This window comes from Fonsecaea pedrosoi (genome assembly GCF_000835455.1).
Source record: "Fonsecaea pedrosoi CBS 271.37 unplaced genomic scaffold supercont1.1, whole genome shotgun sequence".
Classification (NCBI taxonomy): Eukaryota; Fungi; Ascomycota; class Eurotiomycetes; order Chaetothyriales; family Herpotrichiellaceae; genus Fonsecaea; species Fonsecaea pedrosoi.
In genome coordinates this window covers 2,177,196-2,193,491 of record NW_013550615.1, presented here as the reverse complement: position 1 = coordinate 2,193,491, position 16,296 = coordinate 2,177,196, and the positions used below count along the sequence as shown (strand labels likewise).

Sequence of the window (16,296 nt, the reverse complement as noted above, 5' to 3'; positions counted from 1 at the left end):
GGAATAGCACGACACGCATTGTTAGGCCCCTGCTGTGGCTGCACATACCTGCCTAAGCGATTCACAGCATTCAGAACCACGATCAAAATCTTGTCACGCAACTCGATTTGATAATGCAACAAGATTAAAGACTATCTATACTAATACCAACATCTAGACTGAGGCTCGCTTCTCTACGCTGCTAGGTCTTCTCATGTGCTCAACTTCGTGTTCGACACCTCCAGCGGGCTTGGGTCCAACATAGTCTTTTCTGGCACCAAGCAACCACCACGCCGTGACAAAAGTCGTCAGACCTCCCCAGATCAAACAGGCATAGTTCATGGTTTCCGCGTCCGTGGGCAGAGCAAAGGGGAAGCAGTATATCACGAACCACACGATCATGTACCCGCACGCGATCGTATTCATCGCGACACCGAATTTTCCCAGGTGGAACGGACCGAATTTGACGTTCTTGCGGCCAGTCAGGAGGTGAGGCAGGATTGCTGCGATGTAACTATTTTCGTGTTAGTGAATCTGGTCGCGCATATCGCGTTTGGTGGATTTCTTGAATTACCTTCCCGACGACATCAGCACGAAACTCCCCACAAATGCATTGAAGGCCGTAGCACTCCCGACGTAGATGCTGCATCGTCCATTGTTAACTGAGATCACGCAATGCGGACAAAAACACTCACCAGCCCAGCACGGTAACCAGACAACCACACACAAGAGTGGCGTTCAGAGGCATTTCTAACCTCTTGGATACCTTTCCAATATATTGAGGGAAGGGAGTGGCATTGTCTCGACCGAGCGTCCATAGTGTTCTACCGGCCGTGATGTATACTCCCACCAAGCAGGTTGCGATGCAGAAGAGGAAGGGACACAACAGCCCAATGGCACCGCCAGCCGAACCAGTGGCCTGTCGATAAATCTCGGCAAGTGGGAATTGTGCATTGAACAGAGCATCGTAGTCGCTTATTGCGTACATCTGCAATTGATCTGTCAGCAACAACAGACAACAGACTGCCAAGTAGATCGAGAACTTACGAGCGCGATAATGTAGCAGATTCCAGTGACGAACCCAATGCTCATTTGTAAGCCGATGGCGATTGGGATGTTCTTGCTAGGATATGGGACCTCCTCGGCGATATGACTGCAGCGTAAGATTAGTTTCCCATATATCTCATGGTCGTACTCTATGCTGATTAAACGAACCTCACAGCATCCGGAGTGCCGACAGAGTATGCGCCATTCAACATTCCAGCGACAAAGACAAATCCATTGGGATATCCTATATCTGCAGTCCACTCGCTCCAGACGAAGCTAGACGAGGCGTGTGGTGGGTGGTTGCCCGATCCCGGTATTGCAGCGCTGGAAATGGTCAGTTTGATCCCTTCTCTCAGATTGATAGCGAGACTCACACGACAATAATCGTGACTAGGAAACCGCATAAGAGAAGGACGATGCCGACGGTGTTCAAATACGGCATCGCCTTGTTAAACAGACACACGCAGGAGCATGCAATCCACGTTACGATCTAAATCATCATTAGCCGATGCTGGCCTTGAAAGGGCGGTGCCTTGGTGGCAGTAATTGACTTACGAGGTATGTCACAAAGACATGCCATCGTTTCGCAATGAAGTCGGGGTGGTCCAGAGCATACATCTGCACAAATGTGTTCGCTGGAGAGCATGAGCATTTATGCCGTTCAACAACAGGACGGACCACAAACCAAGGATAGAACTCATTGAGGCTGCACCAAACACCCAGGCCAGCCAGTTCCAGAATCCAGCATAGAATCTGTTCATCCAGACGGTCAGCTCATTGGTTCAACCAAGTCTTTAAAGATGGAGCATACCCAACCACGCGACCCCATGTCTTGCCTGGAGTGACTGAAGCCCAATGATAAACCCCGGCACTGGAAGGTATAGCTGAAGCCAACTCTGCCAAAGATGCAGCCACTATCCAATAGAAGACCGAAACTGCAATGAACTCGTAGATGACTCCGGGAGGGCCGCCGTTAAAGATAGCGACAAGGATTGACCCTCCAACAGCGGGCCAGACAGTGCCGACTACGAGTCCCACACCAGCAGCGGCGAGAAGGCTGAAGTTTCGTTCAAGTTCCTGTACATGACCAGATGCATTGATAAGTTCAGAAACACCCGCTTCTGGGTTATCTGTATTGTCGGATGGAGGGCTAGTCGCGACCTCGCTTGGAACGGCGTCTTTCTTTTCACCCACGGTCGCCATATTGGTGCTTGTCACTTACTGTAAAGGCTCTTTGGGGCCAAAAAATAACAGAGAAAGAGAAAGGAAACAAGAAACTCCAGGCTGATATATATTACCTGGTACTCGACTACTCTATCGGCATCCTTGGGAGATAGGCAGTCTGATAGGCGCATCTCGCCCAGCACATCTGCCATGTTTTTGATGGCAAGGGAACTCGGATCTGCGCATGGGGACAGATACCGGATGATAGCCAGTAGGGAGCTCAAGTCCGCGATCCTTGGCCTGGCCAGGTGCTTTGTCTCTCAATCGCCGGCCGAGCCACGAGGGCGACGACTTCCAGGATTCGATTGGCAAAATTGGAAACAAGCGATAATTCGAACCAGGAGTCGAGATAGGGAATCGTGCGGAGAGAGAGATAGCTGACACCAAATAATGTCAAGTAAAAAATCGATCGTCAGGCACTCCATCTCCACCATTTTTTTCTTTCTCGAAACCAGCTAAATTTGATGAGGCAGGAGGGAAAAGCCCTAATCCTGGACATCCACGAGGCCAAGCACCGACTATTTGGCCTCCACCACTACCAGCCGTGGTATGACCTTAGAAGAAACTTTCCCCGCCGAGTGGACGACAAGCCGTTCGATATTGGGCTGTATCAAATGGGCGTCCATGGCGGTATCTTAGGTTATTATTGGGGGGCTACGACCACGACTAAGACGTCTTTGTCACCTCCACATTCTCAGCCTCGAGTGCCAGACGCACATATCCGCTTGAGACATTGATGGGATATGCGTCAAATTCACGCATGCCCTTTGTGCGCCTCAGGACGAGGATCATCATCCAGGCTGCTGTAAACGTCCACATCCAATATGGCTGAAGGGTCGAGCTCGTTTCTTGGACTCGAGGGTCTTCATGTTTTCGTCACCGGATCAGCTGGTGGAATTGGAGGTGCCGCGGTGAAAGAATTTCTCGGTAGGTAGCTCTCCCAAGAAGTAGATGCTTCGAAAACGGCGTGTTGATAGTCATCCTCAGCTCTTGGATGTCGTGTCACGGCCTTTGACCGCAGATCGATCGATAAATCAACGCTTTGTTCATCTCCAGAGCACTTGTCCAGGCTCTTCACGACTCAAGGTGACCTGACGTCTGAAAAGTCTGTCGCTGAAGCATTCCAAGCTGCGACCGACCACTTTGGCGCACTCAATATCTTGATAGCCAATGCGGGCATCACGGATGAAAGCTCCCATCCACCGATATGGGAAATCAAGGAGAGTCTGTGGGACAAGGTCTGGAATTTTTCTCGAGGGGGTATGGCCTAGAACCTTTTGCTTATGTCACGATAGGTCAATGGCAATAACGTCAAGGGCACTTTTCTGACGGTCAAGCATTTCTTACTCTCGGTGAAGGCGGCACAAGAGGCAAAGGGAGCCGAAATTGACAATGTTTCCATTGTCATCACTGGCTCCGAGACCGGGAAGTTTGGCCAAGAAGGACATGCAGAGTGAGTCGACAGGTATTTCAAGAAGCTCCTCTAGGAGATGCTAAACTTCTGGCAGATATGCATCTGGCAAGGCGGGCCTCCAATACGGTCTCGTTCGCACAGTGAAGAACGAAATTGTTCGCCTGAACTCCAAAGCCCGGATCAATGCCGTCGCACCCGGATGGGTGAATACCTCTCTCATTGGTGATCGCTTGGACGATCCGAGGGAGATGTGGGCAGAATGTCAGGCGACGGTTGCGCTGAAGAAGATCGCACAGCCCGAAGACGTAGCACGAGCTATGGCATTCTTGGCTAGCCACCGTGCAGCTGGCCATATCTCCGGAGAATGCATTTCCGTCGACGGTGGGATGGAAGGCCGGATCATCTGGCGAGAGGAGCAAGTCTTGGGAAACAATAAAAAGGAATCCACGCTCCGGATGGCCACCATACCCGCCTCCTTGACTCCAGCGACAAGAAAACGACGAATCCGCATTTGTCTCTCTGTTGATTTTGACGCCATTTCAGGTTATCTAGGCACAGGCCATGATCCCCAAAATACCCTCTCCGACTACTCAGCCGGCATTTTCAGCGCCAACGTTGGGGTGGGCAGACTGCTGCGCCTGTTCAAGAAACACGGCATCTCCGATAAACTCACCTGGTTTGTCCCCGGTCACAGTCTTGAGACGTTCCCGTTGCAAGCGCGGGAGATCGCTGAGAGCGGAGCGGAGATCGGAATACATGGATATAGCCACGAGGGGGCATATGCAATGACTGTTCAACAGGAGAAGGATGTTTTGCAAAAATGCATCGGCCTGATAAGCGAGCTCAGACAAGGTAAGAGACCAGTTGGATATCGAGCACCGCTATACCAAATCCGTGAGACGACTGTCAAGCTCCTCCAAGACCACGACTTTCTTTACGACAGTAGCATGAACGCCCACGACTCTTTGCCTTACTTCCTGGTGAACCCCTTTCCACAAGAACCACCGCATGTCCCGGACTATAAGAAAGAGGCCAGCACTTGGATGGTCCCCACCAAAATACCCGAACAGCCACAGCCAGGCACCGCTGAAGCCAACAAGGCTCTAGTGGAGATACCCTCGAGCTGGTATACGGAGGACATGACGCCTGTAAGTGCCCTGCGTCCCATGTAATGAATCTTGTCCTGATCTTCATCAGCTTGGATTTTACCCTTATGCAGCCAACACACAAGGGTACGTTGGAGTCGACCTTGTCGAAAAGATGTGGTGGGACAGGTTCGAATGGCTATGGGAGAATGAAAGTTGGTTGGATGAAGGGGCAGGGAAAGGCTACGGCGCGGTGTATCCGTAAGTGACACTAATGCTGCTTCCATAAGCGAACCAACCCCCTAGAGGCAATATGCTAATCACAGGATCGACCTTTTGTAGCATGATCTGGCATCCTGAAAGTGCGGGTCGGGCACATATCGTGGGCATGATTGATCGATTCATTGGAAAGCTCGTGCAACGGCAAAAGGCAGCAGGTGACGGCGAGATCACGTTCGAGACGATGGAAGGGGTCGCCCAGAGTTGGAAACAGAAACGCTCGTAGGGAACCTAGATAGGATATTGAATTCAATATACCGAGTATAGGTGTCGATTACCTAGCATTACCTCAGCTCTGGGCGGTGATCAAGTGGCTGCGACGGGCTGCGAGTAGATGGTGGCGTCCAGTAGCTCTCTCAGCCTTATGTGAGTTACTTACATTGGCAGAGGAGAAGAGCAAACGCAGCTCGGAATAGATGTGCGCAAAAAGTGTGGGACGGTAGGGGAAAGTCATCTACTAATTGCTGGAAGAGGAATAAGAAACACGATGCTGACTCTTATCGTGGCTGATTCAGCAATCCACAGTGAAGATGAGGGGATGAGGGGATGAACCCTTTGGCCATTCCTGGCTCGGGCTGCACTACTCGTAATGGGCTGCCCTGAAGCCCGAACGCCTTTACGTACGGGTAAAGAACCCCCCTGGACTCGACCACTCAACCACCTAAACTAAACCTTCTAGGGCCCTGTTCTAGCTTAGCTGAAAGCCTGCAGTGACTGGCTCCGGTCAAGTGTCTTCCAGCCCAGTTACGAACCGGCGTTAGTTCAACATACCTCCTGCGGTGGTTCGCGCTTCAAAGTTGCAGAACCCTGACAATGATGTCGCCTGCGCGCTGGACACAGACAGGGAAAAGTGATGATATACTCTTTAACCTGGCGACCTTCAAGATCTAACTTCCCCTTCCTGTGCCATCATCCATAGCAGTGATTACGTCTCTGTCACCGCCCATGCCCACCTGACCCAAGTGACCCTAACAACGACCCAGTCTCCCTCACCGTTACCGGCTACCTATTTCTTGCGTCCTCTGATTGCTGCTGTCCTTTCCTCTTCGTTGTGCCCAAAGCGGTGTCTCTACCTCTTCGTATCTTCCCAACACATCCTTAATGTCTCGTTAAGTGCGAGAATGTCTAACTCAGATCCCCCTGCTACCCCGCCGCGACAAGGCGAACCTATCCCTCCCATCATCCTGGAAGAAGCGGAAGCTGCGGCTGCAGCTGCTCAAGAGGAGGCGTCTGGTGGTGCAAGACAATCGAATGTGTCCAATTCATCGCCGGAAGGGCATGTACGACATCATGGCGGCGTCTCTCCTCACCTGGAGGATGTCCCTCCACCAGCATACAATGGCGCCGAGTATGGACAACTAGACATCAGTCAGAATGGCCTTGACACGGGCGCACGGATAGCCAGTGATGGTCGAGTCAATATTAATATCAACCAGCATAAAGGGAAGCTCACGAGCTTGCTTCTGCCTGCGCTGCGCCGTCAATTGGAGTTGTCGAGGCAGAAACCGCCACCAGAGCCCCCGGTTCCTGAGGGATTGGGAGATGTGGACGGCCTACCTCCTCCACCGATGAACATTGTGATTCAGATCGTGGGCAGCAGAGGAGATGTCCAGCCCTTTGTTGCATTGGGCCAGGTATTGAAGAACAAATACAAGCACCGCGTCAGAATCGCCACCCATCCCACGTTCAAACAATTTGTCACCGAGAATGGTCTGGAATTCTTCAGCATAGGGGGCGACCCGGCAGAACTCATGGCATTCATGGTCAAGAATCCAGGCCTCATGCCGGGCATGGACTCGCTCAAAAGCGGAGACGTGGGCAAGCGACGAAAAGGAATCTACGAAATCGTCACAGGTTGTTGGAGATCCTGTATCGAAGCTGGGGACGGCATGGGCACGCCGGTCAGCGATGACAATATGGATACGCGCAGCTTTGACAGTGCCGTGTCTTTCGGCATAGATCCGACTTTGAAGCCCTTCGTCGCAGATGCAATCATTGCCAATCCTCCAAGTTTCGCCCATGTTCATATCGCAGAGAAGTTGGGCATTCCACTTCATCTGATGTTCACCATGCCTTGGTCGCCAACGCAGTCTTTCCCACACCCCCTCGCCAACATCATCTCTTCAAATACTGACGCCAGTATCACAAACTTTGTCACCTACGCCTTGGTAGATATGTTGACCTGGCAGGGTTTAGGAGATGTTATCAACAGGTTTCGAGAAAGGAGTCTCGGCTTGGAACCCGTGAGTATCATGTGGGCACCCGGCATGGTCAGCCGATTGCGCATCCCATGGACGTACTGCTGGTCGCCGGCTTTGATTCCAAAACCAGCAGACTGGGGCAGTTATATCGACATTTCGGGGTTCTTCTTCCTAAATCTGTCCACGAATTATACACCACCACAGGATTTGGCAGATTTCCTAGCTGCTGGGCCTCCTCCTGTCTACATTGGATTCGGCTCGATCGTGGTGGACGATCCAAATGCCATGACCAAGATGATATTTGATGCCATCAAGAAGACGGGCCAGCGAGCAATAGTCTCGAAAGGCTGGGGCGGGCTCGGGGCCAATGAGTTGGGAATACCTGAAGGCGTCTTCATGATTGGCAACTGCCCTCACGATTGGCTATTTCAACATGTGTCGTGCGTTGTGCATCACGGTGGTGCAGGTACAACTGCCGCTGGTATATTAGCCGGTCGACCGACGGTGGTGGTCCCATTCTTTGGTGATCAACCATTCTGGGGCTCAATGACCGCCAGAGCTGGAGCAGGTCCCATGCCCATTGCATACAAGAATTTGAATTCCGACAAGCTCGCACACTCGATCTTGGAAGCATTAAAGCCCGAGTCGCTTGAGCGCGCAAAGGAGCTAAGCACGAAGATCAAGGCAGAAGATGGTTGTGAAGCTGGCGCACAGTCGTTTCATAAGCAGTTGCACATGTCGAACCTCCGATGCTCGCTGGATCCGTCACGAATTGCAGTCTGGCGTGTAAAACGAACAGATATCCGGCTGTCACCACTTGCAGCCACTGTTCTAGGAACGGAAGGTCTGCTGGACTTCTCGGACCTGAAGCTTTACCGACCTCGAGAGTATGAGACAGAGGATGGCCCATGGGAGCCGATATCTGGTGGTGCAGCCGCCCTAATTGGGACTCTGGGAAATCTTTCCATGGGTATCGCAGACTTCCCCGTCGAAATCCTCAAGTCTCTGAAGACAGCGTCGGGAGAATTGAAAGAAATCCACGAAAGACGCTCAAATAGTGGTACATCCACGCCTGTTGCGCCCTTGGAACGCTCTTCTGAAGTTGCTAGTTCGACCTCTGGGGCGATTACGCCTGTTCAGTCTGAACCGTCACTTTCGTCAGGGACCACGGCAGTACCGGCGCCTTCGTCCTTGTCTACAGTCTTGAGCGCAGATGGATCGCCCAAAGTTTCCCATCATCACCGGCACCATAGCTTGACTCACCATCGATCCCGATCTCGCTCTGGTTCGCCAGCAGCGAACGACAGTCGTGAGTCCTGTGTCGGCGAAGAGGTTGGGCAAGTCTCACTGGACACCGCGATCTCTGGAGCTAAAGCTGCGGGTAAAATCATTTCAGCTGGCGTCAAATCACCCATGGACTTCACATTGTCCCTGGCAAAGGGGTTCCACAATGCACCGAAGCTATATGGAGACGACACGGTACGACAGAACGAAAAGATCGTTGGGCTTCATTCCGGCTTGCGAGTGGCGCGCAAAGAGTTCAGTTATGGCTTCTACGACGGCATCACAGGTCTCGTCACCCAGCCACTGGCAGGGGCGAAGAAAGAGGGCGCAGCTGGTTTCTTCAAGGGTGCGGCCAAAGGTCTCGGTGGTCTGGTTCTCAAACCGGCCGCGGGCATTTGGGGCCTCCCTGGCTACACGGCAAAAGGCATCTACAGCGAGATTTCCAAGCACTTTGGAAGCTCCGTACAGAATTATATCATTGCGGCTCGAACAGCGCAAGGATTCGAGGACTGGAAAAACAGTTCTCCCGAGGAACGACAACGAATTGTTACCGCCTGGAAGGATGGCAGGCTGGAAACCCGGAAACATGGACAACTCTACGGAAATGATCGCAAGGTGGCGATTGAAAGCCACATTATCACGAGGACCAACACGGATTCCGTTGAATTGGTTCACGGATTCCGAAATACTAGACATCTTAGTTGGGACGAAAGAAAGGCTCTTGCCGAGCGAAGAGACCAGCTGAGAAAGGAAGAGAAGGAATTGCAACGCCGTGAAAGAGAAATTCAAAGGGAAGAGAGGAAGAATGGCAAGATCAAAAGCCGGTGCAAATTTTGTCCCTTTGACCATGACACCAGTCATCATCTCAAGCACAGCCACTCTCTCTCCAGTCTGGGATCCTCCCTTAGCCATGAGAGCACACCGTCGCAGTCGCAAGATAACATCCTGGCCGACTATGAGCACGCAATTAAGCATTCCGTGAGTTCGACGAGCAAAGGCAATCCTTTGGAAGATGCAGTCATTGAAAGGGCGCTGCGAGCGAGTCTTCGGGAGCTGCACAGTTCGGGTCACGACCCAAACAAGTATTCTGATGCAGCATACCAGCAAGCCATTCAAGCTAGCATTCGAGAATTCAAGAAGGCTCAAGAAGAACATGCTCGACAGAGCGATGCCTCGTCCAAGAGCACAGAGAAGCCGGAGGCAGAGCATGACGCTGAACTCGAACGGGCACTTGTGCAGAGTATGGAAGAGCACAATCAGACCAAAACTACAACAGCTTTAGCCCCCGGAGATCACCACCATTTGGATTACAGTGATTCAGGAATTGACACTGACTACGACGAAGATTTCGTGCGCAAACTTGAGGAGACCAAGAAACTGCATACGGAAAATGAACTGAAGAAGAAAGGGCTTGCAGAACGTGAGGCCGCACTGACAGCTACAAATGGACATGCGGAGCCAGGTACATCCGCCACAGGAGCGACAGCCGATCACTATGAAAATGACGAGGAGTTACAGCGGGCAATAACCGCGTCTGAGGAGGAAGACAAGAAGCGACAGGAAGAACTTACGAAAGAAAGAACAGAAGAAGAGATTGTGATTGAGTACGTCAAAAAGCAGAGCCTCATCGAGGAGCAACTGAGGCAACAAAGGGAGGGTGATGGAAGATGGAACTGCGGTGGCAGCCGAGTGGCAGGCCAACAGACGATCGGTGAGGGGAGCAGAGAGTGATGAGACAGACCATGACCTTCCCTTATTTCCCCTCTGTTGATGAGTTAACGACACGCGGAATGAAATACCTGGCGGTTACAAGTGCTGGACTCTGGTAATAAATACATGGGCTAAGCGGGCAGATGATGGCATTCTTCATGATTGATGGCAATTTGAGATACCACATGGCAATGACGAGAGCATCCATACATAGATGATGAACTACTAGCGATGAAGCGTCTGGACAATTCGAAAGAATCTTTGCGTTCAAATCCCACCCAATATACTTAGAGAGAGGAACCCACACATGCACACGTTCTTATGCTCGGAATCTTGTGCGAGGACACGGCTGTTTTAAATTGCTTTTCTCTGTACAGAACGAGACTATGTTCTATTGTTGCTACGTGTATGTACATGAATAGACCTTTCTTGTAACTCAGTACACGCCGAGCGGATAGGCGGCCTTGTCGATATTCTTGGCCCCGAGCGGCACGACCCGCGGCACTTGGGTGTAGGCCTTTGTGAGCTCGACAGTGGCGTTCAGTCCGGCCGTCACGGGCATCTTGCGGGCGTGCAGCACGTCGTCGAGGGCCTTGGCGACGTGCAGCAGGGTGCCTTCGGACCAGGGCAGGCCCAGCAGCTCCATGCCGATGGGGATGCCGATCGGAGCGGTGGCGGACGCGGGTGAAAAGCCAATGGGGACGGTGATTACAGGCGAGCCTGTCAGGGCGGCCAGGATGCCGTTGCGGCCGGACTGGCTGGGCGAGCCGATGGGGACGACCAGGTTCTTCTGCTCCGGGTAGATGAGGCAGGTGAGCTGGTTGGAGAGGATGGTGGCCTGCAGGGACCGGGTCAGGTTGGCGATCAGCGCCTGCTTGAGGAAGTAGGATGCGTTGCCCGTCGACGAGACCAGCGCCGTCTCCACGTACGAGTACTGCGACGGGATCACCAGGAACTCCGGCGTGGTTTGGTTGGGCGTATAGAGCGCGGGCATGGTCAGCGGGTGAGGCCCCGTCAGGTTGTCGCTCGAGAGGTAGTGCGTGAGCAGTTCACGGTACTCGGACGTCTGCACGTCCATCTGCGCCGAGATAGACGTCGCGTTGTACGTTGTCGTGTCATTGATGACAATCACGCTGGCCCCCAGGCCCTGCAGGACCGCGATGGCGTGATCCATGGCCTCGTTGACCGGCGTGGTCTCGTTGCTCGATGCGCGATTGAAGAACCCTTCGATCACCCCAATCCGCATCCCCGTGAGGTTGGCCCGTCTGCCCGGCGAGACGAACGTCGTGTAGTCGGTGCCCAGGACCGAGGATGGGATCGCCGACGTGACATTGTCGGCCGGGTCGTAGCCGATCGAGGCCATGACAGTCAGCGCCGTCGCGATGTCCGGCAGGGAACGTCCTATCGCACCGATCGTATCCTGGGTGTAGGAGATGGGGATGACACCCGCGCGAGAAATCAGCCCCCTCGTTGGCCGGAAGCTGAACAGGCTGTTGGCGCTCGCGGGGCTCCGTAGCGAGTTCACGGTATCCGTGCCCGTGCCGAACACGGCGAACGAGGCTGCGACTGCTGCGCCCGTACCACCTGAGCTCCCCCCGGGCGTGCGAGTGAAGTCGTACGGATTGATGGTTTGGCCACCCAGGCTGGATACCGACAGGCCCTCGAGCGCCAATTCATGGAGATTCGATTTGCCCAAGATCACGGCCCCTGCGTTGCGGAAGGCCCGCACGGCGGGCGCGTCTTGAGTCGGTTTCGAGGCATTGAGAGCCAAACAACCACCTGTCGACGGCATGGGCAGGGCATCGTAGTTGTCCTTGAGAAGGATGGGGATGCAGAAGAGTGGGCCCGTGGCATTCCCTTGCGACAGGGACTGGTCCAGCGAGTCGGCGATCGAGAGAGCATCCGGATTCAAGGTGATGATGGCGTTAATGTCCGGGTTGAAGTGTTCGATCCGGGCGATGAAGGCGCTGACCACATCTCGGCAGGTGGTGAAGCCAGAGAACAGAGAGCTGTGGATGCTCAAGATGGTAGCTTCGCGGACATCGATCGGGGCTGTCTGCGCGATAGAGGGAGTTGGAAGGAGGAGAGAGAGCCCCAGGAGGTTGAGGAGGTGTAGCATCATTCAAGTCTTGTCGTCAGCACTTGGACGTTCCGCGTGTCTTCTCATCATCATAGCTCATGGTTGTTGGAGCTCTGTTAGACTATATATGGCGGTAGCTCTGTGGGATGTGGTCGAAACTGCGGTCAAGGGTTGATGTTTCCGGCCAACTGCCGGGCTGGTAGCTCAAATTAACAAGGAAGAGGAGATGCCCACCTTATCGCTAAGGAGATTATGATAAATTTTCCATGTTAGTCACTAGGCACAGTCTTGACCATGTTGGCGCGAGGACATCTCCTGTGCTGGGCTCGTACTGAAGATAGATTGAATACGGAGATAAAATGAAGGTTGCGGGTATAAAGAACAGCAGCCTTGCCCGAGGCTCGCAAGGCTGTCAAGGCATGATATCACCGATCAAAAGGTGGCTGCGGGAGGATTTAACTCATGGAGCGACACTTTCGTCTCATGTTTTGTGATCACACACTTCCACTGACCCCTCCTCATTTGAAATACTGGCCTGGTGATCAGCATCCCCATCCTTCCACTCGCCTGGTTAAAATACTCGGGGGAATTTTGGTCCAATGTCACCGCTTGGCAATGTAGCACTCGAGCTCTCCCCAATGTCACTTTGTCCCTCTTCCTCCGCAATTTAACCATTTTTGCACCTTTGACAAGGCCATGGGAGCTTCGGGAGCTTCTAGTCAGGCACCGCATCCTTGCCATTGGACTCTGACGATGCCACTCACCTAGAATACCATCATCTACAACCCGCCCTTTCCAGTCCGCGACTCCGCGCCAGGTTGGTCGAAATGTGACTCTGTGGGGTAAAGCTGGAGCTTGACTGGATGGACTCGAGAGCCTTTTGCCTCTGGGGCTCCACGGGTTTTGACTCGAGCTCTGACGTTGTGGTCGGCAAGTGGTGATGGTCGATGCAGCAGCTCATGCAGCTCCCACAAAATAACAATGCCCACGGGGTCAGTTGGTCGGAGGAGAAGTTTCTGTGCTTCTTAAACAGAGCACTCGCTCGAGCTCAGTCGTCTCCTGGACTTTGTCTATCCATCCATTGCACGGAATCTCCTCCTGCGAAAGATGAAGTTGACTCCCGTCCTGTTGGCCTTGTGTGCGTCTGGGGTGGCTGTTGCTCAGAAAGCCTGCCCAGGTTACCGAGCCAGCAATGTCCAGCAGACTGCGAATGGCTTGACAGCTGATCTCAACCTCGCCGGCCCTGCCTGTAACCTTTACGGCACCGATCTGCGAAACCTCACCCTGACTGTGGAGTATCAATCCGGTATGTCTGTTGTCCTGTGAGCGATACAAGTATGGTTTCTGATCCACTGGGAAAGCTTCGAGGCTTCATGTAATCATCGAGGATCAGAACCAGACTGTCTATCAAGTTCCTGAATCCGTTCTTCCCCGCCCCAATGCCACAGAAGGCACCACGGCTGCCAATGCTCGGCTTGTGTTTGACTACACGGAGAACCCTTTCACCTTCTCTGTGTCTCGGCCTTCGGGAGAGGTTCTGTTCAACACGTCCGGATCCCCCATCGTCTTTGAGTCGCAGTATCTGAGATTGCGGACCTCTTTACCCAGCCACCCAAATCTGTACGGACTTGGTGAACACTCGGATCACTTCAAGCTGAATACGTCCAATTACACTAGGACTCTCTGGTCTCGCGATGCCTATGGCATCCCCCAGGGCACCAATTTGTACGGGAATCATCCAGTGTACATTGATCACCGAGGGTCAAATGGCACACATGGGGTGTTGTTCGTAAACTCCAATGGTATGGACATCAAGATCAATGACACTGCTGGCCAATACCTTGAATACAACACCCTCGGAGGTGTCCTAGACTTCTACTTCCTAGCAGGGCCTTCTCCGATTGAAGTCTCCCAGCAAATATCCGAAGTTGTGGGTAAACCCGCAATGATGGCGTATTGGACCTTTGGATTCCACCAATGCAGATATGGGTACAAAGACGTCTGGGAGGTTGCAGAAGTTGTGCACAACTACAGCGCCGCCAACATTCCCTTGGAGGTAGGCACACCCTTCTGTGGACCAGGATTTGTGCTAACAGCTACAGACCATGTGGACGGACATTGATTATATGGTAGGTAGTGTCGCCGGACTCGTGCCAGGGAGATACTGACGGGGAGATAGGATGCGCGAAAAGTCTTCACTTTGGATCCACAACGCTTCCCTCTGCGCAAGATGCGCGAATTGGTTTCTTATCTGCACGCACATCAGCAACATTATATCGTCATGGTCGACCCCGCAGTCGCATATCAGAACTACTCGGCGTTCAATAACGGCAACAACTCGGGCGTCTTCATGAAAAGAGCCGACGGGTCTCCATTTGAGGGCGTTGTGTGGCCCGGCCCAACGGTCTTTCCAGATTGGTTCCATCCAGATACCCAAGACTACTGGAACGCGGAGTTTGCGTCGTTCTTCAGCCCGGAGACTGGGGTCGATATCTCGGGACTCTGGATCGATATGAACGAAGCCTCAAAGTATGTATGAGTCGTTCTGTTACTTTGCATGGGATTGCTAACTGTTCCCCAGCTTTTGTAACTATCCATGCTCCGATCCCAACGCATTTGCCAAAGAGATGGGGTTCCCTCCAAAGCCAGCAGCGCTACGAAATGGTCCAGCAATTGCCCTTCCCGGATTTCCAGCTGATTTCCCACAGCCGCCATCAAATGCCAAGCGACAAACAGCGGCGACCGGTAAAAAGCTGGGCCTTCCCGGCAGGAAGCTCATCAATCCTCCTTACATGATCCAGAATGCCGCCGGTAGTCTGTCAAACAAGACATTGGACACGGACCTCGTCCACTTCAATGGCCTTGTGGAGTACGACACCCACAACATATACGGGACCATGATGTCGTCGGCTTCTCGCAATGCACTTCTCCATCGGCGTCCAGACGAGCGACCACTGGTTATCACTCGCAGCACCTTCCTTGGCGCCGGTGCTCATGTTGGCCACTGGACAGGGGACAACCAAGCCACCTGGGCCCAGTACGGGATCAGTATCGCGGACATGTTGAACTTTGCCTCCATCTTCCAAGTGCCCATGGTCGGAAGCGATGTCTGCGGGTTTGGTGGTGGATATACCACCGAGACTTTGTGCGCCCGCTGGATGATGTTGGGGGCTTTTCAGACGTTCTATCGCAACCACAATGAGCTCGGAAAGCCTCCTCAAGAAGCATACCGCTGGCCGCTCACTGCTCAGGCATCGAGAAATGCGATTGATATTCGCTATCGTGCCCTCGACTACCTTTATACTGCCTTCTGGACCCAGACACAGACCGGCAAACCTGTCTTGAATCCCATGTTCTACCTCTATCCTGAAGATGCAAAGACTTTTGGAGTCGACGCCCAATTCTTCTTTGGGGATTCGTTGTTGGTCTCTCCCGTAACGGCGGAGAACAAGACGACTGTGCGTATTTATTTGCCTGATGATGTGTTCTACGACTGGAACCATGGTTTCACCCCAGTGCGAGGTAATGAGTCGATGATTACCTTGAACAACGTCAACTACACGACCATCCCGCTCCATGTTCGCGGCGGCGCAATCCTCCCTCTTCGGGTGGAGAGTGCGAACACGACAGCAGAGCTCCGGAAGAAAGGGTTCCATCTCCTGATCGCACCTGGTACGGACGGGGCGGCTAAGGGCTCGCTCTACATTGACGATGGGCTCAAGATTGAACAACCTAGCACCACATTTGTCAACTTCACATACACCAATGGGGCTTTCTCCATGTCCGGCGACTATGCCTATCCAGTCAATGTCAGTATCGAGCGGATCACCGTTTGTAATGTTGGGTCTGCACCACAGAGCCTCAACATCGATGGCGCTCCGAACTCCACTTTTTCGTATGACAAGGCAACGATGGCCGTCACAATCAACACCAGTATCCCATTGACCCAGGACCTTAGCTTCCAGCTACCGGCATCCCAGGTCTAATTCCGTG

The 16,296-nt window shown here is 53.0% G+C and overlaps 5 protein-coding genes across 5 annotated transcripts; 3 read left to right on the top strand and 2 right to left on the bottom strand.

The window, feature by feature from the left end:
• Window positions 1–153: 153 nt before the first annotated feature.
• Window positions 154–2,229, bottom strand: Z517_00798 (uncharacterized protein; the record flags this gene model as incomplete). The annotated part of the gene is made up of 9 exons (XM_013433762.1): window positions 154–493; window positions 554–622; window positions 675–967; window positions 1,027–1,132; window positions 1,195–1,350; window positions 1,401–1,516; window positions 1,582–1,661; window positions 1,712–1,779; window positions 1,838–2,229. The coding sequence occupies 9 exons, from the start codon at window positions 2,227–2,229 to the stop codon at window positions 154–156; spliced, it is 1,620 nt and encodes a 539-aa protein (XP_013289216.1).
• An 845-nt stretch (window positions 2,230–3,074) lies between these two features.
• Z517_00797 (uncharacterized protein) lies at window positions 3,075–5,254 on the top strand (the record flags this gene model as incomplete). Its single annotated transcript, XM_013433761.1, has 6 exons — window positions 3,075–3,177; window positions 3,238–3,488; window positions 3,546–3,703; window positions 3,759–4,812; window positions 4,862–5,010; window positions 5,092–5,254. The coding sequence occupies 6 exons, from the start codon at window positions 3,075–3,077 to the stop codon at window positions 5,252–5,254; spliced, it is 1,878 nt and encodes a 625-aa protein (XP_013289215.1).
• An 895-nt stretch (window positions 5,255–6,149) lies between these two features.
• Window positions 6,150–10,244, top strand: Z517_00796 (uncharacterized protein; the record flags this gene model as incomplete). Its single annotated transcript, XM_013433760.1, has 1 exon — window positions 6,150–10,244. One exon carries the CDS (start codon window positions 6,150–6,152, stop codon window positions 10,242–10,244), a length of 4,095 nt encoding a protein of 1,364 aa, XP_013289214.1.
• Window positions 10,245–10,659: 415 nt separating this feature from the next.
• Z517_00795 (uncharacterized protein) lies at window positions 10,660–12,342 on the bottom strand (the record flags this gene model as incomplete). Its single annotated transcript, XM_013433759.1, has 1 exon — window positions 10,660–12,342. One exon carries the CDS (start codon window positions 12,340–12,342, stop codon window positions 10,660–10,662), a length of 1,683 nt encoding a protein of 560 aa, XP_013289213.1.
• Window positions 12,343–13,410: 1,068 nt separating this feature from the next.
• Z517_00794 (uncharacterized protein) lies at window positions 13,411–16,289 on the top strand (the record flags this gene model as incomplete). Its single annotated transcript, XM_013433758.1, has 5 exons — window positions 13,411–13,609; window positions 13,665–14,359; window positions 14,406–14,432; window positions 14,483–14,832; window positions 14,885–16,289. The coding sequence occupies 5 exons, from the start codon at window positions 13,411–13,413 to the stop codon at window positions 16,287–16,289; spliced, it is 2,676 nt and encodes an 891-aa protein (XP_013289212.1).
• Window positions 16,290–16,296: the final 7 nt, after the last annotated feature.